Source organism: Larus michahellis, chromosome 1 (assembly GCF_964199755.1).
Source record: "Larus michahellis chromosome 1, bLarMic1.1, whole genome shotgun sequence".
Lineage (NCBI taxonomy): Eukaryota > Metazoa > Chordata > Aves > Charadriiformes > Laridae > Larus > Larus michahellis.
The window spans coordinates 69,424,823-69,452,191 of record NC_133896.1 but is presented as its reverse complement, the minus strand read 5'-3'; the positions used below and the strand labels follow the sequence as shown (position 1 = coordinate 69,452,191).

The following is a 27,369-nucleotide window of genomic DNA, read 5'->3' as shown; positions in this document are numbered from 1 at the left end:
AAAGAATCTTACAGCTTCAACAGTGTTTTAAAAACTTACAAAAGTTCCTGTCTCATCTATAACACCTATCACTTGAACTCTCCCAGCCTGTATATAAAGCTTCATCAGATCTTTTGCTGACATTTTCCGGGGAAAGTATAACTTTTTATTAAGGAACTGGGAATTATTGATGGCAATTTTCCACAGGAGAAAACTAGAAGTTTTCCAACCAGCTGTAATACACGAGACAGAAAGAAAGAATAAAAAAATAATAAAAAAAAAACAAACAAAAGAATTTGCATAGGTGAAGTGCAGACTTTCAACAGAGTCAGATAGCATCGCCTAGTTAAACAATTACCACACCAGTGTTTAGACAAATGTCTGCTCCCTGAGTGCGTTTAATATTACTGCTGACAAGGAGATAGGTACCTAAGAGGTATCAGTGTGTTATTCACAAGAGACAGAAAGGGAATGTACTTACGGAAATTTAAAAAATAAAATTCTCTGCTCTGTTCTGTTGGTGTTTAAAAAAGCTGGATATTAATGACTTCATTCATGCAACCAGAGTGTTTCAGAATATAATGTCACAAGACGTTGTAAAAATCAAGCGTTCCAACAATAACTGTTAGAGACTATCAGATTAGAGATGACAACATGAAGAACAAATACCATATGAATTTGCAATCCAGTGAATCACACCCAATCCTGCAAAGGTGCTCTTCATTCAGACAGGTGCCTCATCTAGATGGCGTTAACCATATAAAACAGGATGTAGGACCAGAGCTGAATTATCTCTGGTTTCAATATCACAATAGAATCTACTAACAAAGTCCTCTGTCCCCATATGATCTTATCAAATTGGATGAAATTTGGTTCTAGCATGGCATGCATGATTTAGGAACTGTGTCATTAAAAAACATATGGCAAAATAGCATAACCAAACTGATGCTATGATATGAATTCAGCTTTTGTACTTCATCTGTGCAAGTTCAACACCAAAGTAGTAGGGCCTGGCACTTATATTGCAATTTGTTTACTTGGTTTTAGAAAGTCTTTTCTATGCAAAAGCGTAACATCACAAAGCAAAGCTCAAGAAAAAAATATGTCCCAGAGGTCTGTGAATATATGTAACCCCAGTAAATTCTCATGCCTGATTTTCTAATCTTGTTACAGGTGCATAATATGTATCTTCCTAATGTCACCTCATCACCATCCTTTTCTGCTCCAGGCCCTATTCCTGAAAGTGTTTTTGCACTGGAATCACTTAAACCATGGAAGTAGAACCACAAGATCACCCTCCATCATAAATGTCAAATTAATGTAAGTGGTCATGAATAAGGGCTTGCATCAGGTAGCGATGTCTAATTAAAGACCCAAAATGTTCCACAAGGCACTAAGGATCCAACGTATCTATCCTGCAGAGCCCATGAGAAATCCCTGGCTATTTTAAGGCCATTGCTTCATTCCAACGTTGTAGCCTCTATAGCAAACATCCCAGGAACCTCACTTATTTTCTTCATATTTTTTTTTGCCTCTTGGTCTCTGAAGTCTGTGTTGCCAGCCCACCCAGACCTGCAAGCTTCAGGCCCAAAGAAGATGCAAGAGGTCACTTATGATACACACAATGATATCCCTGGCAAGGGCAAACACTCAGCCCTCAGAATTAAGAGAACTAAGAATATAACATTTGCCAACATTCTCTTAATAAATAGCCACTCTGTTTTATATCAGCACAGAAGAAAGTTTAGTCCTCAGTGACTTCAGTGCAGATAGACTCAATGAAATTAATAGCCACTCCTAGATTTCAACTGATAAAAGTCAAAGGTAGAATCTAGTCTTAAGATTTTTGTTTGCAGACCTGAGGTGACTATTTTGTCCTCCTTGCAAAGGAGGACATTGAAAGTTTCAAGCTAATTTTATTCTCATGCAGCTCACAGGACTTCCCCTACTGGTTCTGCATAATCCAAAATAGCAAACAATAAACTGGCAGTAATTCTCCTTATTTTCCTCCACCTCCCAAGCTCCTCTGTTTTCAACAGATTCTGGGAATCTCTGTTCCCTGCTGTTGACATTGGAAAATTAGTATTGAGATGCTGGGTGGGGGAAGAGTTTCATAAGCACCTCCTTGGTGCTAAGAAATTAAGCTCGTCGCCAGCTTTCAGACAAGGAGGAAAAGGAAAGAAGTGGTTCGTGGGAGCCAAAAATGTCAAAACAATGTGAAAAAACATGTTACATCATATTTAGGACTTTTGCAGTCCTGTATGAGAATAGGGAGGAAGGCAGGTGGGAGGGTAGATGGGAAGGGGAAACCATAAAATGGGGTTTTATTTTGTATTTCTCTTACTGGCTGACGTAGACACACAAGACACAGATAAGATTTTTCTTTAGCCTCCACTACCCTAATTTTATTCTCAATCCTCACCACTGAGAGTTAGCCAAGTTACATGCTTCCTTACTAGTATCTGACATGTTCATGTAAAAACATGAAGAAAGATAGTTCCAAACAATGTGGGGGCAGTTCATTAAAAAATAGGCCAAGAGCCCTAATTCATACCTAACAACTTAATGAACACTAGAGCTTCTGCTGATGTTGCCAACTCAAGTCTTCTACTCAGCTGATAAAAGGTTATTAAACAGGCTTCTTCCCACATTTGGGAAACAGTGGAAGAAAAACAGAAAAAGAAAAAAAGGAGTGGAAACTCAAATCTACATGTTGCCACTAAGGCCTTTCTCCCACAGGAAGTAAAGCAAATGAAAACACAACAAAAATATTTTTAGAAAACCATTCTCATGTTATTGATGATGTGACCCAAGTCATGAAGCAGGACAGTTCTGAGCAAGGCCGATTTCCTGCTATTCCATCTCCATCTCTGTCTGTCTTTTGGCCTTAGGTCAGGGTGTCTCCAGGGACTTTTGAACTGCATTTTATTTTGAGAAAGTTTGTTTTTCCCGGAAGAATCACAAGAGGAATGCTGAGATACAACAGCAAATCCCATCTGCCATGCACAGATTTCTCGCAGTGCCTGGAGAGCTTAACCTTTTCTTTGCCTGTGTCAATGTAAAAGAGGAAGAGATGTGCAGAAGGAAAAAAATTTCAGTTTCTAACCTATCAAATCCTGTGTTTCTGCTAAGAGGAAGAATTTCTACTCTGCTTCATATGTACCCCCTCCTTTTAGCAGGCAGAATCCTTTTTTAACAAACTTCTCACTAGAAATTTGTTACTTTCATTGAATTTCCCAATATAGCCATAAGACCAATATTTCCTTGAAAAGAAAAATAAAAACCAAACTGTGATACAGCTTATAAAAAGACAAAAAATTAGAACATTTTGGCTAGGAGAAGTTTTCACCTAACTGAAAAATCACTTTTATAGGGAAGCCATTAATTTCGAGGTTTGCCTTGAAATTAAGAGAGAACGTCTTTCAAGAGTTACCAACTGGATTGTGCTCTACACTAATATGCAGAATCTGATTAAAAGCAGATGGGTAATTGAAAATAGGTTACTTCAGTAAAGGCTGAGATCTGACTTAAAAAAAATAAAGAACAAAATCTGGGCTGTTATCGTTATTGGCCTCTGTGCAGATATTGGAAATAAATGTCCTTCAAGGAAGGAAAACCCCAGAAGAGCAAAAATAAAGCCACTTGTCTCTATTGAGGGAGCAAGGCTATTTACATCTGCTTTCTGTACTTCATTTTGTTATTAGAACAATGTGGGGGCAGTTCATTAGAAAACAGGCCAAGAGCCTTAATTCATACCTACAACCCAATAAATGCTAGAGCCTCTGCTGATGTTGCCAACCCAAGTCTTCTACTCAGCTGCTACAAGGCTATTAAGCAGAGACCCAGAGATGGCCCCCCGCTCTGATACAAGATAAGCAAGCCCAATGCTCACTTGGAACTTACCCAAAAGCATTCTCTGTAGATTTAAGTTTTGGGGCAGTGACTTCACGTTCTCCGTTCTGTGCCTTTTGTTCAGGAACTCCCTTCTTACGATCCCAGATACTTTTCATTTCCTCTTTGGGTGCTTTTCCTTTATCCTTGTCATCTTTTACCTGCTCAGGAGATACCGTAAATCATAGAACAAAAACAAGAAAGAAACAAACAAACAAAAAAGAAGTCACAATGAAGCAACAGCTGAGGAACAGAGATTTCTTGGTATTAACGATTAACTAACCGCCTGTCTTCAAAATGTTTATGTACTTTATGGCAGAAGTAGCCTGTAAAGCTCTAAACTGTGACCAACCACCACACTGCTGTCCTGATCTGAATTCAAGATGAAAACATCTTGAATAAAATTATCAGTCCTCAGTGAAAAGTTTTCTGTGGCCACGGGACTATGCGACCACATTGCCTCATCCTGCAACTGCACCCCACTAAGGCACCCCAACCCTCCTCCCTCCTGCTGCAGCACCATTCATCTATTGCCAATTAAGATTCTGGGTTGCAAACTCTTTGGGACTAGCCTTGTTGATACGTTCTTTATACAAGGTTTAGGGCACTGGAGCAACAAAAATAACACATAACCTTCACTGATTGTCAAGTTTGTTTGACAAAGTTCATGCTCTTTCCAGTGCCGTCGTAAATGGATACTTCAGTATTGTAAGAATAACGGCCAAACCACAAAATCAACTTTTGATCAAAGTAAAACTTACTCTGACAAAAAGCACAATCCTACCAGGGACTAGTCATGAATTGTGTTATCACACATGAATATTTATCTATGAAGAAGCAAATGTTCTGTCTGGAAACACTAAAGCAAAAGTTCCCACAACCCTTACAAAGCTTTGTCCTATAATTCTTAATCGAAATCAAATATATTTAGTGCATGGATTTCACTCTCCAGTATTCTTTCAGAATTATAAGCTTGAAGTATTTCTCAATACCACAGATGGCCTGATCCCAGCATGCTGAGTCATGGCTAGATGCTGACAAAAGGAGGAGGATATGGACTGATTTAAGTTCTTTATCCTCAGGTAGAATTATTCCTACTCAGTTAGACTACCAGCCTAAAACTTTCAACAGCAGCAGACAAAACATTTCTCTCCAAATTTATTTTTTTTTCCCAGCTCTACCACATTGTAGGAAGATTCTAGCTGGCAAGCAAGAAATACTTTCTGCGAAAAATTCATATGAAGACCTTTTTTGTGCCTTGGAAGCCTGCTGCCATCTCATTTCCTAACTAGAAAGAAAAAGAACTTCTATAACAACTTTACCAATAAAGGATGAGTTCAGAGTCTTCTAAGTCAAGATCCTTCCTAGGTGTTGAATTAAGCTGCTGAGTGAAGTCCCAAAATCAGCATCTGACTTCACCTGAGGCCAGTTTGCTTGTTCACAGAAACTGATATGACAGACAATGCCAAGGTGGAACACACTACATGTGAGTATTGGGTAGTTAAACTACTCGAGCAAATTTGCCACTGGTGAGGAATGTTGGAAACAACCAACAGAGACCTTTGCTCTGCCCTGAGAGCAGGCAATGGCAGTGCAGACTTTCCCCACCCTCTCCTGCCAACGGGCTTCAGCCATGACCTGGCAAGAAGCGCCCTGACGGACAAGAGGGGAGTTCAGTTTCCATGACCGTGCATTCTTTGGCCATGATGCTGTTACTGCTAGCAAACAAGGCCATTGTTACCAGCAGCCTCAAGGAATGGTTTTCTGTTTTCTAGGAGCTAGGCTGGGACAACCAGGGCTATTCATTGAGCCTAAGGAATGCCATCAGACAGTAACATCATTTGGGCGTTCCTAAATCTGGGCAAGATTGTAGCCAGTGGTCATGTTCACAGCAAAAACCTCTGTTGCTTGTTAGCAATCTCCTAACCCTTCCATCCCAGTCAGGGTGACACTGAAACCAGCAATGTTGATTGTTGCAAGATTTCACATGCCAGGATGTCTGTGTTGGGATTTTGAGAGCATAGGACTTCCATTGCTGAGATTTTCATCAAGACCTTTCTAAGTCTCATTAAAAAGCCAATACTTCCAGCTGCCCGTTGTATTGAAGTCCACTGGGGAGGGTCATATCACTTACCTCTTAATTGAAATCACTGAGAAAACTAATATTAAAACAATATAGTTTAAAAATGAATAGGCTAGGAAATACCATTTCAGAAGCCAGCAGATTTATGGCAATGTGTCTGCATTTGAGAAAACCATTAATACAGATTGGCCTCTTTATTCGAAAAGATGATAAAACAAGATATTACAGAAACATTTCACAGCTTTTGGGCTCAATTCTTCTCCTACTGATTCTAATGTCAAAACAGAGATTGATTAGCACAGAAGCAGAAACCATTATGTCCCATTCCAAAGGCAGGCAACAGAAAACCCTTGTCTCAGTGCTTCCCTAAATTACAAGCTAATTCAGCCTCTGCTGAATTTAGTAAAAAGGACTACACTGCCTCCAGTCAGAGCAGACAGGTGGTATTACCTGAACTGAAAATAGTTCACATGCTCTCACAAATCTTGACCATTAAGTCAAGATAGAAGAAGACCAAAAGCATGTTTAGGTAATTTCCAGCTTTATTTATTTATTTATATTTTAATCTTTCTCTACACTACTTCTTTCCTGTTAGGGTGTTATGCTAATATTTGAGAGTTGAGATTTATAAATCTAGAGTTTGAACACCTTCAGACCGCAGTGAATCTGTTACCAAGGTTGTGGCCATTTGGCAAATTTGATTCCTTATTTGGGCTCAATTACTTCCTGACTTGAAAGGTGGGGGCATCTGGGTCTAGGGCTTCCATTTAGAGACAACTACCATACCCAAATACCATGAGAAAAGCAACTGCTGCAGCACGTCTAGCCAAACTGGAAGCAGGAAATACCAGGAGTCTCACATCATGAGAAAGCTTGTTCTTATGAACTTTCCAGGCCACTTTTGAGAACCAAAAATTGTGGGGCAGTTCAGAAAAGGAGACAGATCTTTCTTTCTAATTTGATCAAAACCTGCACTTTGAGGGCCAGATTTTGGTCACAGTAAGAAAGAACATGTGCTTGTGTTCCACAACTGCAAAAGCAAAATGTGATTGTGTAGATCAGATCCTGTATTCCTTCAGGATCTTGTTCACAATATACTGCCATCCTCTTAACTGTATATATGGTTCAGAACTAAGCCTCTTTGCATTTGTATGTCCTTGAAGTAGGGGGAGGAGTGGAGATGGGAGCCTGATCTTGACTTGGTTTGGAGTCCAATACTGTCAATTTTTCTTCACAAGCCAAGAAGCAACAACTGAGTTTTTCAAAACTGAGCAAAACACTTCGAATGCTCAGCTTGATACACATGCAAAAGATTTACCTTTCGGTGGATAGGTATTCAGCATTACACTAAACATAGGACTCTCTTAACTTGTCTCAGCTTCAGCATCCAAAAATGGAAGCATTACAATCACAAGTCACTTTTGAAAGTCTTACCAATTTCCTGGAATAACCTAGCCCTGTGGCTATGGTTTAAAAGCATGATGAGAGCTCCAGCAAGAGTTCAATGAGCTCTACATAAACACAAGCAGGACGATTGTGTCTCAAGTCCCCCCCCCCCCGCCCCGATCAATATTTGTGGTCAGTTACAGCCTCCTTTATACATTTATTTGTAATATTCAAAGACTGTGTGCAACAGTGAACATTACAAGCTGATTCTGTCTTATGAAGAACTCTTAATATAAACCATTCCTTATTTTTTGCGCAGCTCCTTCCCCTGCTTTCGCAATCGGGTTCATTTAGAGTAGAGTGGTTGTTTAGTTTTTCTAGTGCACTATTCTGAAGCATCACCATTAGATCTCATTTAACTCTTCCCTATCTAGGGTAACTTACTCTAATATTGCCAGTCTCTCTCCCTGTTCATTAGGAACCTTTCTTCTAACCATCTTCATCACTTCCTTTGCCTTTGAGTGTACCTTACTCAAAATATGATACCCTGGATGACCGAGCCAGGCAACTGGACATAAAACCTTGTGAGGTAATTTGCCTTCATCACTCTGAGGGTGAGCTAAGCATCTACAGTATGTTTCGAATTAATCCAACAACTAAGGACCCTGGACTGGACCCTCCACAACCCTCAATGCTTCCAAGCAGCTGAACAGGCAGACAGTTGCCTGTTACTAGATGTCTGTGCTGTGGCTCCCTTTAAGCCACACAGACCTGGCTGAATCCAAATGGGTCCAAATCTCCAAGGTCCTGGCCAGTCTCGATGTCTGATTAGAATCAGGGAGTATTTTGATACCTGCTGCATTGAACCAAAAGCATAGTTGCTAAATGACATTGAACGTGGCTCCTTGTGTCCAGCTGTAACCTGAAGAGTAAATGGTCCCCAAATCTTATTTACTTACCATACAGTAAAACACCATGGCACCAATCTCCTGTGTTTACAGTGGAAATGCAATGCAGTAAATTTTGCAGATTTTCTCTTTAAAACAAAAAAAGAATCTTGGGTACGCACAGTTTATATCATGGGGCATTAAGTTTTGGGGAAAGTCATTAGTTAAGGCAGTCAGGTGGCCAAAGGGCCTAGATGATGATGATTATTATTATTATTGTAAGAGTAGGTCTCAATCATAGGGAAAAAGTTCACAGTAAAGTGGGAGGAAACCAGGGAAGGATGATTAGTTAATACAGTCCTGAAAAATTCATCCCTAGGGTGCAAACCATCCTTGCACTATTGACTAAACTGAGTTTCCTGAAATATTTGTTCTAAGACAAACAGGACTTGGTTCTAAAGCCCCAGAAGAACAAAATACTTACGTGTTTACTTCATTTTAAGCACATAAGTAGCTTCATCCCTATTTATTTCAGCAGGATTACCCGCGTTCTTGAAGTGAAGCACATGCTTAAGTACTTTGCTGAACAAGCAACTTTCAGTTATAGGTTTCTTATTTATTTTATCTCGAGTTTCCCTACAATATCTAAATTAATGGTTTACGAGTTACCTGATCTTTTTTGGAGGTAGGTTGGAGCTTCTCATCTGGTAACTTTTCCTTTTTAGCTTCCACTTTAACCTCTTTTTCTTCACCCTTTGTTTTTGGGTTTTTATTAATTTTTTTTTAATATGAAAACATTACATCCATTTGCACTTTTGTTTTGTCACACTGTGTTCACGTACCAGTCCTGTGTGCAGCCACATCTCCATCATATGCTGCTGTGCCCACATCTCCATGTGCAGTTGTGCCCCCTCCACCCTCCCCAAACGCTCCCATTCCCCCATCTGGGCCTTTCTCCCTTGCGTGGCATCATGCTCACATGTCCCAGCAGAGACCCCTCTCTTGTGATTGCATTTAACACACACGTTCCTCACACAGTTTACCAGGTGCTCACAATATTTTGTGCCAAGATGTGTCTGCCTCCACCTCATGTGTTACTGCATTAGGTGAGTTTATAGCAGCTGAGAAAAAAAAGGCAGCAAAAAAACATGCAGAAGTGTGAACATGCAAGGTTTTCTTTGAACGATGGAGTGAGGTCTGGCATGTTGTGCGCTGCATTAATGGTAAGCAGAAATCAGGAGCTTTATTTTAAAAAAGAGGGAGCAAGAGAGAGAGCACGAGTATTAGTCATTTCAATGCAGGAATAGATCTGTGAGGAAATTCCAATTCAATCTTTTTTTTTCTTGCATTACATTTCTCACAAACCACAGGTGTCTTATTTTGGTGCAAAATGTTTACTGTACCTGTTTTTTTAGGAAAGCTGCTTGAGGTTTTTCCTCTTGTACTTTCTTCTCTTTTACCTGTTTATCTTCTATTTTCTGTTCTTCCATCTTTTGTTTTTCCTTTAGTTTTTCTGCTTCTAGCTTAGCCTTTTCTTCAGCTGCCCTCTTTTCCTCTTCTGCTTTAGCCCTTTCTCTTTCCTCAGCTGCCCTCTTCTCCTCTTCTGCCTTAGCCCTCGCCCTTTCTTCAGCTGCCCTCTTCTCCTCTTCTGCTTTAGCCCTCTCTCTTTCCTCAGCTGCCCTCTTCTCCTCTTCTGCCTTAGCCCTCTCTCTTTCCTCAGCTGCCCTCTTCTCCTCCTCTGCTTTCTGTTTTTCCTCAGCTGCCTTCTTTTCTTCCTCTGCTTTTAACCTCTCCCTTTCTTCTGCCTCAAGTTTCTCCCTTTCTTCTGCTTTCTTCCTTTCTTCCTCAGCCTTTTCCTCATCCCTAAGTTTCTCTTTATCTACAGCATCAGTTATACTCTGCTCCCCTTCTAGCACAGCATTTGTATCATTCTCTGCATTTATAGCTTGATTTTTTGTTTCTGCTACCTCTTCTTTATCTGTGGATTTTTCTACTGTCACATCTACCTGATTTTCCTCTACGGGGACCTCCTTTGGTTTCTCCTCCTGTACCTCCTCCTTGTCTTTTTCTTCTTTTTTTTCCTCCTCTTCTCCATCTTGCCTCCAGTTGTTCCTTTGGTATGATTTGGTAACCGTTTCCGTTTCCTCAATCTCATAGCGTCCTCGGCGTGTTTCAGCCTTTTCCTCTTTCCCCGTGGTCTCGTTTTCTTCCACATTGTTTACTTCTCTCCTGCTGGGCAGTGACAAGCTCCCATCTGTGATCGTGGGGTCAAATTCCTTTTGACGTTCCAGGGCTTCCTGTAGACGTTTTTGGCGTCTCTCCTCCCGTCTTGCCAGCCTCTCCAACAATGCAGCTTCGTCATCTGTTCCCCCTGTGGTCGTACTACGCTTGGTTTCCTCTTCTGCCACACTACATAAAAGTGACAATTTTGCATTTTAAAAAAAAGTCTTTCTAACAACACGTGAACTTAGCTGTTTCTAGGAAAAAAGCTCGCTGTCACATCATTCCATGGTTTGAAAACACAACAGGTTGCATACTTAAAAATTTAGCAAAATGGTTCTGGGGATTAATTTTGGCATTTCTACATGTATAGGAATGTGATGTTTCACAATATCAGAGCCTGGAAATGTTCCCTTCTAGGCGAGCTCCAACAGCCGCTGAAGTCCCTGGGAGCCTTACTGACCTCAGTAGGCACTGGAACGGTCCCTGACACTTGGAGCAGCTGAAATATGAACAGCCCTGAAAAATTCTTCCTCTCCCTCTGAACCCTGCAGCAGGATACATGGAAGACCTTAGCTTGCTTTAAGGTCCCCCTTCAGCTTGGCCTAAGGTGTACAAGCCTTATACGCAGTCTTTCTCACCAGGCAAAACTTTTGAAGATGCTACAGAAGCAAGATATTTTCTGACTTCAGTGAACTTCTCTAGCAAAAAGAAGCCACTCCTGTTCGGCAACAATATCCGCAGATATAGTCCATAATGGGACAGCCTGGCAATTAAGGGTGCAGTGAGGTTGTGATTGTCTGTACAGGGACAATAATCTGTTATAAATTGGAGCGAGCAGAGCACCTTATTTCATTAATAGCATTTCACATGCTATTCAAAACCTGTAGGTATCAGGACTGGATCTCACTCTCAGTCCCTGGAGGTTTTCTGTCTCCTTCAAATTCAGCTGTTAGTTCTCCTGTGTGCAGGTTTCTTCCCTCTTTCTAGCTTCCCCCCGCCCTGTGTTGTGGGAAACGATTATAATCTACAAGCAGAAATGTTGCTGTTTTCCTATCTGTATCCCTTCTCCTTGTCTTTAATAGAATGCTACTTGTGGTCAGTATCTATGAGCTTGAAATCACAATGTTTATTTCTGGTCCTTTCTATCAATTGTGTTATGGCTACCGGAAATCTGGATATATTGTGACTATGGGAAACTGAATAAATGATGGACGGACTGGAAGGCCAGCTCTGCCCACTCAGCTTGTGACAAGTGGCACCTCACTCCATAAGCTTTTCTGCTGTTCATTATAGCAGTATGACCCTGACAACACCAGATGAGGGCTGAGGTTATGTTTCAGCTGCAGCTTGAGGCCTGTGTGCCCACCAATCCCATGTGCCTTGGCCCCATGACACCATGGCCCCTATAAGCAGGACAGAAAATGTGGAGGTTTGTAAGGCCAGACACAGTCATGCCTGAGGGAATCTGACAGCAGGATGCATCAGAGGTATTTCCCTCCATGAGCCCCAGCTGAGTTACCCCACAGACAGCCCTGAGGACACTCTGAGCATGGCCTCAAGCTCAGCTTCTGTGATGCTCCCACCCCACTGTGTAGACACAGACAGTGGCGCTCCTCACAGTGTTAGGTCCTCCTCAGAGCAAGGATGGCCAAACCTGGTGTTTAAAATTTATGTAGTAAAAAAAGATCTCTTCAAGATACTTCTCTACTCTGAACAAAAATTACTATTGACTTGTCAGTAAAAAACATGAGAATTTTACCTGTTTTGGGCATTAACTTCTGATTTCTCTGTTACTTCTCCTGAGAGATCTCCTTCTTCCTTTTGCCGCAGCCTCTCCTGTCGAGCCCGTCGGCGACGTTCTCTGGCGGCTTCTTCCTCATCGTCATCATTTCTCTGATAGGACAGCCTGCAACAGAGCATTAGAGTTAGAGAAACAAAGGGGCTATTGCATATAGGACACTGTAACTGAAAACCTACAAAAAGCAGTTGACCAGAGCATAGCAAGCATGGCTGCAGTGGCTGCTCCATATGGTGTTTATAAAATAACCTGTCAAGTTGAAATCTGTAGTTTCAAAGCTTGGTTTTGTTTTCTTTTTCAGAAAAGAATTTGACAAAATAGTCACAGTGAAGGCAGCAGCCACACTACACTGTCAGTTGGCTCCTAGAAAATACCAAGACCATAAAAGCCCAGGCTCTGTAGCTGAGCAAACATCCTGATAGACTGCACCATGATCCTGCCAGAATGCACACAACAGTGTTTGAGCAGACTACCGCTCAAGCCCACGTAACTGGAACTGGACTTAGCCCAGAAGCTTTTCATTAGCCTCCTGGAAATATCACACGCTTAAAATGATGACAGTACTCCAAATCTGAAAGACTAGAAAGCATGGGGACACAAATACGACAACAGCTCTCAGTGTTCAATTCCGAGTGCCAAACATCTGACACCTACAAAATTTTTGTGAGCCCGGAGCCCTGCCAGGCCAAATCATACAAGATCGTTGCTGTGATGAAAGCCTGCAGCTGAGAAGCCATTGTGTTCATTTGACCCAACAGATGATTACATTTAGTTTCATCCTACTTGAAAGGGAAAGCAAGACATTACAATCCTAATAATCCTACAGCCCATTCAAATCTTTGCTGAGGTGCATTATTACTGGGTGAGATAAAGGGAAAGGCCTACATTCCTCTTATCTTTTTGTGCAGAGAAAGTAAAATAGGAAGCCAACATGTGCCAGACCCAGTCAGGACATTCATTTACTTTGCTTCCAGCAATGGTCTGATATGTGATGGTTAAGAAGTCATCCTTCCTTTTGTAGTCACCCATTTAAGCTAGCTGTACAGCAATGCACAATTAAAAAAAAAAAAAAAAAAAGAAAAACAAAGAGCTCTGAACCAAGTAAAAACAAGCACAGTTAAGGAATACTTTAACATTAAAAGCAACCAAAATATTTTTATTGAGTCATGAATCAGACTCTCTGGGTCCCAGCCTCTCCCCTTGCCTTGTTCTGGTACTGTTTTGCTCCTTTGCTGAAAGAAGGGTGGAAGTATAGGCTCAGCAGAGATGCAATTATCACAATTTTCCTTTAAAAATTAAAAAAGGAAGTTAAAAACCCAACACAGCTGAGCTATTTGCCAGACTTAGAACAGCATTATCATCACATGCAACTTTTCTTAGCTTCAGTGCATGAAGGATTTGATTTGCTGCTTTCATGCTCCAAGAGCTTGTAACCTTTTCTTTGTAGAAACAGCTCCCCTCAAAGGGGATGAAAACCATGAGCAGTACGGCCATGAAGAATCACAGTAGGGGGAAGAGGAAGAAAGGAAGGACACAAATTAAAAGCATTAGAGGTGACGCAGGGAAGGCAAGAAAAAATGACTTCCTGTCATTTGTAAGCAATTTAAAGGGGGATCAGCATTTCACTTAGGTCTAGAACAGAAAGCATATGAATACAATAATAAACCAACGGGGTCTTTAATTTGCAGAAGAAAGAGACTCTCTCTGGAATAAAATTGCATTGGCAAACTGACCACAGAAAGCCCACTCGTTAGTAAGATGTTCTGGCTGCAAGAAGCCTCTGATCTTTTTAGCTCTGAACTCCAAATATAAGGCTCAGGAGAGGGCACACTGCTCTCAGCCTGTGGCAGCTGGATAATGGCCATGACTGAGTTGATTCCCAGAGCCTATGGCTCAGGATCTGTCTTTGCAGTGAGACCACAAGAGGATGAAGTAGTTTATCCTGCTCTCTGTACCCACACAAAACACTCCTACGCAGCAAGGAGAACAGCCGCTTTTAAAAGCCTCTTTAAAAAGCCTTTATTAAACCCCCAGTTGCTCAGAAAACTAAAAAAGGAAAGAAAAAAATAACCTGAGCAAAAAACTCCCACCAAATGGTACCCATTAAAATAAGTGAAATGAAAACAGGTATGTATTTCCTGTCCTTGGACACTTATCACACAGATCATCCATTAAGAAAGCTGATGATCTCTCTCAATATCCTTTTAAGTATATTCACTGCCTTACTGCATATCACGGCAGTTTCCTACAGAGAGCAAGTACACCAGATACAGGCTCCACCCATGAGGATCACCTTAAGTATTCAACTCTGTTCACCAGCACAGATCCATGAAACATCCCCAGTAATCCGGAAATAGTCATATCAACGTCTAATAGTATTTTATAGATCTGTATTGTATTTTCTTCACAATTATGTTAACACTACTTCCCAGATTCTACTTCTACAGGTTGTTTTTCTTGCCTCGGAAATATAAGCTTTACTAGAGCGGACCTCAGTAGCCACCACAGACTGACAGTAGAGTAGGCTGAAAATGCAGGTTCAGGTTGGCTATGTTAATTAACGGGCAAATGAGCATGCTGGGCACAAACTGACAGCAGGATCATTTATGAAACAATTCAACATAGTCACCCTAACTGCCATTGACTTTGCATGAGAAATTCAGTCATAGGAAAGAGCGCGAGTCAGACAAACAACATTTCTGCCCATGAAAAATATGCTCTTCTGGCTACAGTGTTCCTCTCACAATTCTCTCAATCCTCATGCATTGAGTTCGTTCACCCTAAATCAGCTGGCACCTCAGTCTCATCTCTTTAGTTATCTAAACAGCCACCTCCTCCTCTGCTGCCTAGGCTATCGAACTAATTTCACATAGAAAGTAAACCACAGGCAGACAAATGAATTCATGCACCCTCCACTGTACACTGATTCATTTTAAATCACAAGAAGACTGACCCTCACTTCTCCCACTGTTACAGCTCTTCCTAGCTACCTGTCACAAGCAAAATCAATTTGGGAGTTCTTCAGAGCTTGTCTTCTGCTTCCCTGCATCTTTTCACATTTTTTAGACCAAGAGTAAACAAATAATGAAGTACGAATCCAAGACTTCGGCTCCGTGTATCAGACAAATGGAAATCTGATGATCTGGTCTGCATTTTTTCTCCATCCTTGGAGAACAGCTTTGGTGCCCAGCATGCATAAACACCCCACAACCAAATTAAACTAACATTACATCCATTTTTCACCTTCCACATAACTGTTCAAAGTCTTTGCATGCCAGCCTCCCTCTACAGTCAGCTGTTCCAGCTATCAGGCAATGACAGCACGGCACAGCATGCCCTCAGAGAGGTATGCCAAGCCTTCTGATACGTGACACCTCTTATTAAAAATTCAGATTAAAAGAAGATGACTTGGAAATCATCCTACACTTTATTACCAAAGATAATACACTCTTGGTCTAAATGATAATTAAAAGGAAAAAAAAAAAAAAAAAAAAGCAGAGTGTTGGCTGCTTCTCCTGTTACCTCTGCTATGTTTCTGACATGAGAAAAAGCAGTGTAATCTCTGTGCGTTATCGATAAATTGTTCTGGCAATGGATTAGTGCCGAGTCTATCGTACTTCCCAGCATAACACAAGTACAGGAGAGTCAGCATCGCATCTACGTGAAAAGATATTTCCCACCATGCTAAGTAGGGATAACAACTAACAACAGACATTCTGGCCTGTTGGGCGGGCAGGACAACTTCATATCTCCAGGACTGAAATCCCAAACCTGTTGAAGTCAACAGTTAATCCCCTGATTATTTCAGTAAGTCTAAAACATTACCCTCAAACTGGATATGGGAACCTTACAACCTAGAGTGGAAAATTACTCTGCTGGACTGGGAATATAGGTGATGAGGCCATCTGTCTCAGAACATCTTCAGAGATATTCAGCACTGTCTGAATTTTAAGTCAAGCATTGAGTTTAGATAAAGTTATAGCCCAGTAAGAAACTTAGTACTAGCTAGCATGATTATGGGGCTGAAACCATTTCATAAAATCCAGCTTCAACTGGTTTGCACTTGAAACCGCAAATCAGTCCTACCATTATCCGAGGCACTTTGGTTTTAGAGTTCCTTGCCCAGTACTACTACATTATTATTATTGTCTGAATTACGACAGCACTGAAATTTCCTGATCAAGCTCAGGGGCCTGCTACAGTAGGCATTTCATAAAGATAGGGGAAGATCTAGTCCCTGTTCTAAACAGTGTGTATTCTCATTAAAGAGATACCTAATAATTTGTAGCACTACCCGCCCTCAGTGAGTTGTAAGCTAAACCTGATGAATCTAAATTCTTTTTAATTTTTCACAGGGTTAGAAAAATAATGCCTAATTTAAGCTGGATCACACTACCCCATTCTAGAGGAGGCAGGGAGAAAGAAGATCTGTGGATGTGAGGTTTGATTCCAACTCAAGGGTGTCAGAAATTCGTGAAAAATTTCCAAACATAACAAAAGCCTTTAAGACTAGATTTTTAACTTAAACAGGTAGCCCAGATCTGCCTCTTTTTTCCCCCCTACAATTCATTTAAATGACAGTTTGTCTTCCCTTTCTCCTGCCTGCAAAACCACCTTGCATTCATAGCACTACCCTCCCAACACATACCTCAATTAGATGCAACTAATTCAGCAAGCTCTTTCCCACACAACTTTGTTATCTAGAAGCCTTTACATCTATTACAGATTGATTTTTTCTGTGTACCACCCCAAGAAATGTGATCATTAATCCTGTTGTACCTTCACTTGCAACCTCATCTACTTCTAAGACCTTCACCCTTCATTACCTAACACCACAGCAGCTGAAATGACATCTGTTCACTTGTATATCTCCTAATTGATGGCAGATGGAGGACGTCAGTAAAACGTCCTTGATGACAAATTTCATTGCCAGACTCAGTCTATAGAAGCTGCATTTGTTGGCCTTCTGCACCCTTAGAAAGCTCTTCTATTTACCCAGGCTTTTCCTGAAAGGATGGGTGGGGTGAGGATGGACTCTTATAATACCCACTGGGGCGTGCTCTTTGTGTCACTCTTGATATTCAGTCCCGTTTTATTTATGATTGCATATGTTTTTAATTTTTTTATTGTTCATTTAATTTGTGTTATGATAGGCACGCTTCAAAGTGCAGATGTAAACAACTGATCAATATTCAACCTCAAAAAAACATAACAAATGCACATGCTTCCAGAGGATTATGCCTCTGTCAAGCTTTGCGTGTCAAATGTCAGCTGTATTTCATTCAAGTCATATCTAAAAATGTGGTGAGTGGTGGGGGGCAGTTGTGTGGAAAACTGTTTCTTCTAATCATTCCTCCATAATTCAACAAGAGCTGCCAGCATTCTGCTCAGACCTGCTCAAGAAGATTCATTTTTATGAGGGAACGAGCAGAATTTCAGTCCAAAATGCTCATGTTTCAAAAAGATGTAGTGAGTGAAAACAGGGGATTACACTGGAGACATTCAGACATGCCACTACAGTTCTCAGTCCAATGTTGTGCATGAATGCTGTTATTAACACCCATATTTTTCACATATTTCTCAATTTGACATGCACCAGTTTTTCACATTGAATGGAGGAGACAAGTGGGTAAAATTAACCAATGACTGGAAATTAAACCCAGACAAATTAAAACTGGAAATGAAGCACATGTTTTTAACAGTGAGGGTGATTAAATACACAAGAAATGATGGAACATCCCTCCTCTTGCATCTCCACATCAAGATGGATGCCTTTTTGGAAGTTATACTACAGTAAGATACCAATTCTTGGGCTTGTTATATACACAACTTGGTGAAATTCCATTATCTCTTAGGTAAGGAAAGTTAGACTAGACTATACACCTGTAGGAGTTAAACACTACAGTCTTCCATTTACAGAAGGTACATGCCTTCTCATTCTGCTTATAATTTATCTCTGTCTCTCAAATATTTTTACTCTTTTTACCCACACGTTCTACACAGCTACACAGCCTATACTGCTGAGCTGGCAAATTACCCAGATATCCACATAGTTCTCTGGGAAAAATGAAAAGACTGACACACCTTTCAATGTATTCCATTCTCATTTACATCATCTTCACACTGTGTGTTTCTAATATCCTTTCTTATTTTTACAGCTCCAAAGAGTTCAAGGATTATTCATTTTCTGCTGGGTAACCACTTATTCAATGGTTAGCAGAAGAATGTTCTTTCTATCAGATCTAGCATCCTTCATTTCCTACCATGCCTTTAGAAGCCTTTCTCCTACATTAAACCTCAATCTAAAATACCTGAAAGATAAAACAATGTTCATTTTAACATCTAATTTTTTGTTTCAGCTGAGGAAAATCTTTGGATTGTTTACATTGGTTAAGGATCTGACTGTGACATTGTTATTTTGTTTGCATGACAAAACTGTTGAGTATGGGAAAGAAAAGGTCTTCTGAGAGGTCCAGCTTGTGTACATTCTTATTTATGGTTTCTTTCCTTTTGATGTTTTTGACATTTAGGTTTTTTCACAGGTAAGGAAATAATAGGTACACTCTAAGGTGCAAGAAATCCGCATGCAAGAATGGAGTATAAAAAGTGATATGCAAGCCAATAACCACAAGGGAAAATGACTCCATGCTCACAATAAAAATACTTGGTGACTACCAAGTAATTGATGCCAGAAGTAGCCAGGGATTTTATTTCATTGCTGAAGATGGCATTGAAGTCTCTAGGACAGATCCTGGCTTCCCAAATTACTGGTTTCTGTTGAAAATGTAAGTTTCAGTTGCGCAGATGCCCAGGGTTTCCAATGCCTTGTCTCATTTCTTGCAGTCTTCTGCTCGTAACAGCACTGTTGCTTTGGTTTTAGATTCAAGCCCGAAAACCTGGGCCTCGTAGTTAGAGCCAGTCTGTAACATCACTGCATCATTCTGCATAAAGGCAGAATGACTCATGCATGCGCCTTTTTTTTTTTCTCTCTCATGGCTGAAAAGTGATGATCTGTTTCATAATATGAAATGCAAGCAGATTCTCCAACCACATTCAAGTAAGTCTGGTAAATCGCCTCTGAGTACCTCAGCCTAAATTGCACGCAGGGCCGCTAACATGAAGGGTAAAAACCTTCAGCTACTGAAACAATGTCAAATTTCCCTCTGACATATATTATATTTAGATAAAAGCGCTTGTTGGAAATGTCCCAGGGAAAAGCATGTAATTCTCTCAATATGTGAAGTCTGTAATGCTCTGCAGTTTTCATTCACAATAGACTTGTCACTGACCTGTCAGTGAGCAGTGCGGTATATTTAACCTGTTTTAATTTCGAAGTTTCACATGAAAAGAAAAAAAAAAATAACTGGGCAGAAAACAATAATTGGCCAAGTGCCTTCTAGCTGATAACTATTACTTTTTTACTGCTTTCCATGAAGCTTAGTGGAATTCACCCAGAAATCTGTTTCCCTGGCAGATGACAAACGTGCAAAAAAAGTGTACAAAACAAGCTTATTTTTTCAAACTTAAAAAAGTGGGAGCAAACCCAATTGCTGTGCACACCACTGTGGTTGATGTGGTATGTGTTGACTCTGTAGCAAATTGCTTTCTGCTTGCTGCCACCACCTCCAGTTTCTAGTGCTTTATTGCATATAAAACCCAAAATAATTTATGCCACAGCCTTACCCAGTAATATTTCAGGCATATGACTTGAGAATAACGGGCTTTTTGCCTAGCTGAGGCATAAGTAAGGACTTAACAGGATTCGCCCCAGAATATACAATCCACAATTGCTATAAAGCCAAATCAGAAATTTTCTTTCTTGTGGTTTTGGGCCCCTGTATTCAAGATGGATTTCAAGGCACTTTTATACCTCAAATTGCTAGCTTACTGAACGTACACAAAGTTAAGATCTAACTCCTTGTTTACGTTTCATTGCAAATAAAACTCCAACTGACATGAATGAGAGGTTTACTCAAGACAGAAGGAATTAAAAATGAAGACAGACATGAGCTTTTGCAACGTAAAAAAGCTCCCCTGCATATTCAGAATTATGGTCTTCCTAGAAAATATGCAAAAGATTTGAGGAATGAAACCTACATTTTCTTACAGGCACCTTTAGGCAAACTGTTGTCTCCAGCGTTTCATGCTCAAGCTACAAAGTTCTGTATTTCTTCCAAACATCTTTTTAACTCATAAAAAATTCACGTCATCATCTATGATATCTATCAGAGGTCTTTAAATGAAGGCAAGGGAGGGAAGGCAGGCATGAGGTGGACTTTTGTTATTGGGCCATTTTTTTATCCTACGTAGTCATACCATTAAACTGCGGCACTGAGGTAGGTATAGGCAGGGATGAACACTCCATCAGACAGCCTGTGGGGAATCTGGAGCAAAAGAACACAAGAAAGTCTGCAGCCTTATGGGGAGGAACCTGAACAAGAGCACAGGACCATTTTTCATGGCTCAACAGCAATTTTCCTCTCTCTATATTTTATATGCATACATATCTAAAATTTATATATTTTCTCAGCAATGATATGAGAGGAAATTGTGTTGTTATTACGAAGTAGAGTTTTTCTTTTATTCAAGCACAATTGTTACAATCAATTTCAAGAGGATTGCCCATTACTGTTGCTTGGTTTCCCTCTACCTATAAGAAATGGTCTGGTTTCGCCAAGTTGACTGACGCAACCACCTCCCTTTAAATGCAAGAGAGTGCTATTACTGAACAAAGCTGTATCTCCTCCAGCTTGGACTCCCAAAATGCAACTCAAAGTTGCAGATTAAGCAGAACAGGGTCTGTCTTACTCCTGTACCTGGTGGATATACTTTGAGAGGGGTAAACTAACGAATGAAGAAGGGGTAAAATACAATAGATTCAGCTTGTTTGTTAGACTGGTATAAGTACCTTCCAACTTAATTGCACTTTTGGGTTTCTTATACTTGGGATTAGGGTGAAATGGCAACTTCAACATTTTTTTTTATGCCAGGCTTTTTACAGCATCCCAGTGTTTCTTCCTAATGGTTCAATTCTGAGGGCAGCAATGGCAAGAAGTAGACCTTCCAGATAAGCCTTGCTACAGCAAGCACAACCTCAGCTAGGTGAGCTAAAACCAGACTTACAAAACATGATTATCAGAATGCCTCTGCCATAGTGCAGCTATGGCAGTGACAGAAAAAAAGGGATATTTTAGCAAGGTTTTGCTATAGAGACAAAGCCAAGGAGACTGGGTGGAAGGAGAATTTGCTTTCACTCTTCTCTGTTCAGTGTCTGGTTTAGCCCTGTAACTGCAGCAGGTAATGTTTTCTAAAGAAAAAAAAAAAGTTTAAACTTTTTTTACAGAAAAATTATTTCTGGTGTTATTTTTTTATTTCAAAACAGTATGCTGCATCATTCCAAATCAGCAAACAGGAACAAAGCTATGATTTCAGGAAAGCACAAACTGAATTACTGTAAATTATGTATGTATCATTGACCTAGAAACCCAGCCTTCAATTTCATCTGCTTCTCTACTTTCACCCTGGTTACCTCCTTTAAGGCTTGTTTAATGCAGCACACTAGGAAATAGCCTCTTAAACCAATGCTTGCATTTCATTCCCTCCACAAAGATTATTAGGATTGCTGCATTTTAAGAGCACTGTATTTTAAAAGGAAGTGAAGGACCATGAGGGTAGGCCTCATACACAGGAAGCTTCTTTAGTTTCAACCTGTACTTGCTCCACTGAATATCATATAAGGACAAACACTAAAAATGTTAACTCAGAGAATCACTGGATTCGTCAACATGTAAACCCAATCTCAGTCACACAGTCTAATCCTCCATCACCATGCCTAATCTACTCACAACCAACTTCCAGCACATATCTATTTACCATCCACCCTGCCAAAACAAGATGTGAAATTTGAGATGAAACACGGCTTTAGTTTTCGAAGATGACAAATCTTCTCTATAAGCAAAATCCCCTTTTGCACTCGTGCTTTTTCTGCACTTGCCTGCCACGTTTTGCAGGGTGTCATGAGAAATCAGGGGCCAGAACTCTGCAGTAGGTGAATCATAGAATGGTTCGAGTTGGAAAGGACCTTAAAGATCATCTAGTTCCACCCTCCCTAGCATGGGCAGGGACACCTTCCACTAGTCCAGGAATCCTGAAAGGAAGAAAGTTCACAGCATCATGTTGACTGATATCAGGGACAACACCCACCAATAGTGCTGGACCCATCTTGAAATGAGCTATTTCATCTATCACTGACATGCAGCCGCACCTAGGGTGGATCAACATGTAGGCTACGGCTATGGCTCCACAACTGAAACAGTGGTCTCTGATTTAGGAGTGACACTGAAATTGATTATGGATTTGAACAAGACTGGGACAGTACAGTGGGGCAGGAAGGAGGAATGTGTAAGCAGGTGTCAAACAGGGACTGGGGCTGTAGGAAGGGGTCTGGAATGGGACATCTCCCTGGGCTGAAGAGGGGGAGAGAGGAGAGACAGGCAGCAGCAATGGATAAGGCGCCTCCGTCCCTGCAGGGCACAAGATGGGGAATGGAAAAACGTTGATGGAGAAATACTTGGAGGACAGGGAAGAGGGAAAGATCTGTCAGGGAGCAGCAAGGACGACGAAAGCATCAGGACTGGTTAAGTGGTTCTGCCATCAACATCCAGCATCCAGCCTGGTTCACACGGATGTCCAGGGCCTGGAAAGTCAAAACTCATGATGGCTGACAGAACAGAAACTGTAAGATAGCAGGTCGTGATTACCCAGACTACACATCATTCAGTAACTTCTTTGCCCTTGCCTGAAATGTTACATAATCTGAAATGCATACAAACAGTCAGAACCCGCTATTTTTATTGCGCGATTCATCAAAAGTATGGGTGTTAGCATTAGCCTGGGCTCCGTGAAGCATCAGAACTCCTCTGTATTTCCGGGGGGATTAGGGATTGTAACTAAATGACTTGCTCAGAGCCAGACAGGTCCCTGAAGATGTCTGCTGGAGCTTTCAGAAATACAGCAAAGACTGTGCTGCATGAACGAAGTACAAGGCATGTATCTGCACACAGGGAGCCTGGCAAAACAATTTTACCAGATAATTATTCAGATAATCATAGAATAATCTTTTTTTCATCCACTCTTCCCGACACAAAATATGCAAAAGGAAGACACAGCCTTAACATACCGCAGCAGACTAAATATTGAAATAAATGCTGCAAACAGGAAAGCAGCTGAAATGTAAAAGCAGAACACGCACCAAAACAGAGCGGACTGTGAAGCTTTATGCTAACTGAAATAAACCACTTCAGGGGGGATACGGCATTACAAATACATTCAGGGCTACAACATATGGTGAACAGGAAAAAAAAATAATGAAAATCAGATGTCTCAAAGTTTTCTGGTACCAAATCCCCATGCACACAACTCACGGATGCTGTGCAGGTGCAGATTTGGTTTCAAGGGAAATTCATGGCTGTTCACTTTTAACATGGACAAGCATCTGTCTCTTTCTCAGGTGTTTAAGAAACCTACTGTCAACAGCCAAGGTAATTAGGAGACATTTTCAGTGAGACAGCAGAGGAATTATGGGCGCAGATCCTGTCATTTGCTAACAGGATTAGGGGCAGATGCATTCCGTGCATCTCTCTGAAAGCTAATCCCAATGTGTCTTTCACCTTCATGAAAGGTAAAAAACCCTTCCATAAAACAGGGCCATACAGATATGCAAGGTCACGTACAGCACTTTGAACAGCACACTAACGTTTCAATTATTTGCAGACATCGTATAACAGCACTGCGCAATTTAAACAGCTGGAAGTTTGAAATGCAGCCATCGCAACTACACCCGCATAAACACAATAAAACATCCTGGCTATATCCTTTCAATTAGTTTTCCCTTAGATGTGCCTGTTCCCCTTACATTGCTTCACTGCGATTCTTATTCCAGAAGTTACTCGTAAGAAAGTACCAAACAACTTGGTGTAATGGAGAATGTCTGTAGAAAGCTGACTTAGTTCATGAGGGCTGATCAATCGCACTGAAAATACAAATCTAAAACCCACTGTTCTTTAAAAATGGGAAAAAAAGCCAAACTTTTCACAGAACTCTAGTGTCCAACAAAAACCTCTCCTCCCATTTCAAAGACTCACTAACAAATTATCTACAAGTTATAAGTTATTCACAGAAAATAACCAGATAAAAACTAGGAAATGGAAGAAAATAACAATTTGTTTGCCCTTGAAGTTACCATAGTCTGTGGACTTCCAATGGGGCATACGCAGCTGTTAGAGGCATAAGGCACCTAACATAGAGAAAACTGCCCTGTGGAGATACTGCGCCAGAGTAAGGGGGGTTTCTGCAACATACAGCATGTTTCCAAATCACAGCAATTATTATGGTGTACTTTTTTTTTTTTTTTTCAAATTTCAGTTTCATCCTGGAATAGCAGTACCACATAGGGAACTAGTCTGTAACAGCTGCTGCAAAATGCTTTATACCATAGCATCCCCACACAGATGAGCTCTGCATGGACACAGGGAGCTGAGTAGTAGTACCAGTTGTACATTCACAGTAAGTTATTGATCGGGTCCCATTGGTTCTTTGGCAAATCTTTCACCACCAGACAGCCACCCTACCTGGTCAGCCTCCTCCCAGCACCTTCTGAGCTTATCGCTCATCAGATAAAAACCCTGGCCCTAAGCTTTCAGTCCTTGTCCCAGCTCCAGCCTGCCCAACAGCCAAAATACGTTCACACTCCTCCCACATTGGCACCTTGGTAGCAGGAGAAGGTGAGCAGCACTAACCTGGGCTGGACCTATGAGGTCTGGGTTGCTTCCAGATAGCAATGAGTGTGCCCTTGTTGCAGAGCATAGCATTACGTCATATTGTGATCATCCTTGACTCTGCACACCACGACCAAAGCACTGGTCCACAAAGCATTGGTTTGATGCCACATAACATATACTTTCTCTTATCTGCATTTCATCCTACTGCTAAAAGAAATGCCAGGTGAGTCCAGGGCAGCAAAGGTGAAGGAGAAAAGCAGATGGGACTACAGAAGAGAGGAGTGTGATCAACAGTAGAAGGAAAGTGAGAGAAGGAGGGCAACAAGGTGGGGAGGATTATGAAGGACTGCCATGGTAAGAAAGCAGTATGGCTAATGGGAACAGACTACAAGTGCAGGCAAAGGCTGTCTAATTTCAAATGCGAGAGGAGACAAGAGATTAAAAGTTTCCATCACCGAGAAGCAAAGCCTTTTTACAGATTCAACTGACATTTTTAAAGAAAATGTAATCAAAAAATTCATCGTTAAACACACAGACACAAATGTTTAAGCCAACGCTTCTGGCACAATCCATTACATTCCAGGAGTGAATGCAGACAGATGGCTATTTTCCCCTCGTTGTTATATTAGTACTTGGCACTTGCTAACTTCTTTCCTTCAAAAGATCTCAACGTGCTTTACAAATGTTGATTATATCTTTGCAACCGCTTCTGACTTCTGCATGGTGGGTATTATTACCACTATAATGCCAGTCTAGGGAGTAGAAGAACAAAGACACAGGCAAAAAATGTACATCTTTTAGCCTCAACCACACAGCAGGTCAGGTTCTTCCTTTGTCTGCACTACTTCACTTGCCTGCTCAAAAACCTGTTGAAGCTACCGGGAGCTTTTCCAGCAACTTCCAAAGGGAGCTGCTGCAGGTACGTGGACTCTTTCCTCCTAGGCCCATCTCTAACACCTGCACTGTGCTGACTTCTACTGCTGTGCCTGAAAGCGTGTGAAAGCCACTGGCAGAATTGATTATCCTGGGACGGTTTTTTGCTGGCATACTGAACAAAGACACATCCTCCCCTGAGCTCTCTCTGAGCAAGTGATAGCCTGCCGCTCCTTTGCGTAATGCCTTCTGTTGCTAGGTACTTCCAAATCAGTAGTTTACATTTTAACAAGAGTTGTGCCTGCTGGGAAATGGGAAAGGAAGGGCGAAAAGCTAGTTTAGCCCAGGGGATCTTGAGGCTGTGTCACTGTGAAAGCACCTCAGGCTTTGTGCAGGGGTCAGCATGCCTCAACGTAGCCTGGCACCTTTTTGAAGCATTGGTATGTGAACTGAGATACACTTAAGTGCCTGAAAGTATGGAAAATGGGGTGCAGGGTCCTCACCCTACCATTGGGAAACAAGGAGTCAGCTTGCTGCCAAACCCTTCTGCTTCTCAAGCTTCAACAGATGCAGAAAGCCAGCTTGGTGAGCTAGGACTCCCAAAAGGTGACTGAGAAAACACCAGCTCTACACCAGAGAGATTTTAGTCCCACAGAAACTGTAGAAGACATCACATGGGAAGGTTTCTGTGCACCACGGCTCTCACTGCACCCTCTTCAGTCCCACAGTGTAGATGGGACTGACATGAATGTCAGACAACCCCTCCAAGAGTGGCTCTCGCAGGACGTCATTTTGATTCAAAGTCAAAACGTTTCCTGTCTCACCTGCACTGCAAGACAGAAGACTGTTTTAGGAAGCCACTGAGACTCCTCTAACAAGGCAATTGCACAGCAGACAGATCCTTAGGAATAACACCACCAGGGAACAGACCTTAGACTTGATCCAAACATGTGAAGGTTCATCCAAGTATCCTCTTCCCAGCAATCCATAGTAACTATTTATATACACACACCAAGCCCATTGGCGAAGGAGATGCAATTCAATTTACCCTTTTGTTAAAGTTCTCACTGAATTTAAGTCATGCATCCTAAAAGGCACTGGGAGGGGCCAAAATTGAAGCACTGGAGAGCAAATCTCTGTTTAATATACTTCTGTGAAAATATAACATTTGACAAGCAAGAATTTGGGAATGTAAATTGCAGAATATTTGGCACAATAAAAAATCAGGACAAGCATAAGAGAATTTGAATTCCTGCTCACAGAGTGTGGTCAAACGTAGTTACCACAACTCAATTGGCTGAGATTTACTTAGTAAATAAAAATATGGTAACCGTCTGTCTGAAGAAGATAAACTGTAGCAGCTATGACGTAACAAAAGGGTCTGGGGATCAGCAATCCTCCAAATTGGAAAATAAGCCTGTTTTTAACTCAAGCTAACAGGCTGGTAGTTGAGATGCTAAATATGGGATT

At 41.1% G+C, this 27,369-nt stretch overlaps 1 protein-coding gene across 14 annotated transcripts in view; it reads right to left on the bottom strand.

Annotated features, from left to right (window-relative positions):
* CALD1 (caldesmon 1) overlaps positions 1-27,369 on the bottom strand; it is a 197,374-nt gene that overhangs the window by 19,993 nt on the left and 150,012 nt on the right. For 7 of the 14 annotated variants that reach the window (XM_074585194.1, XM_074585231.1, XM_074585250.1 and 4 more), the window contains 4 exons: positions 12,209-12,355; positions 9,630-10,635; positions 8,896-8,979; positions 3,883-4,031 (listed from right to left, as the gene is read on the bottom strand). In XM_074585194.1, coding sequence (XP_074441295.1) covers positions 3,883-4,031; positions 8,896-8,979; positions 9,630-10,635; positions 12,209-12,355 — 1,386 coding nt within the window. The remainder of the gene's footprint in view (positions 1-3,882; positions 4,032-8,895; positions 8,980-9,629; positions 10,636-12,208; positions 12,356-27,369) is intronic. The other 7 variants (XM_074585260.1, XM_074585284.1, XM_074585269.1 and 4 more) reach the window with 1 other exon arrangement.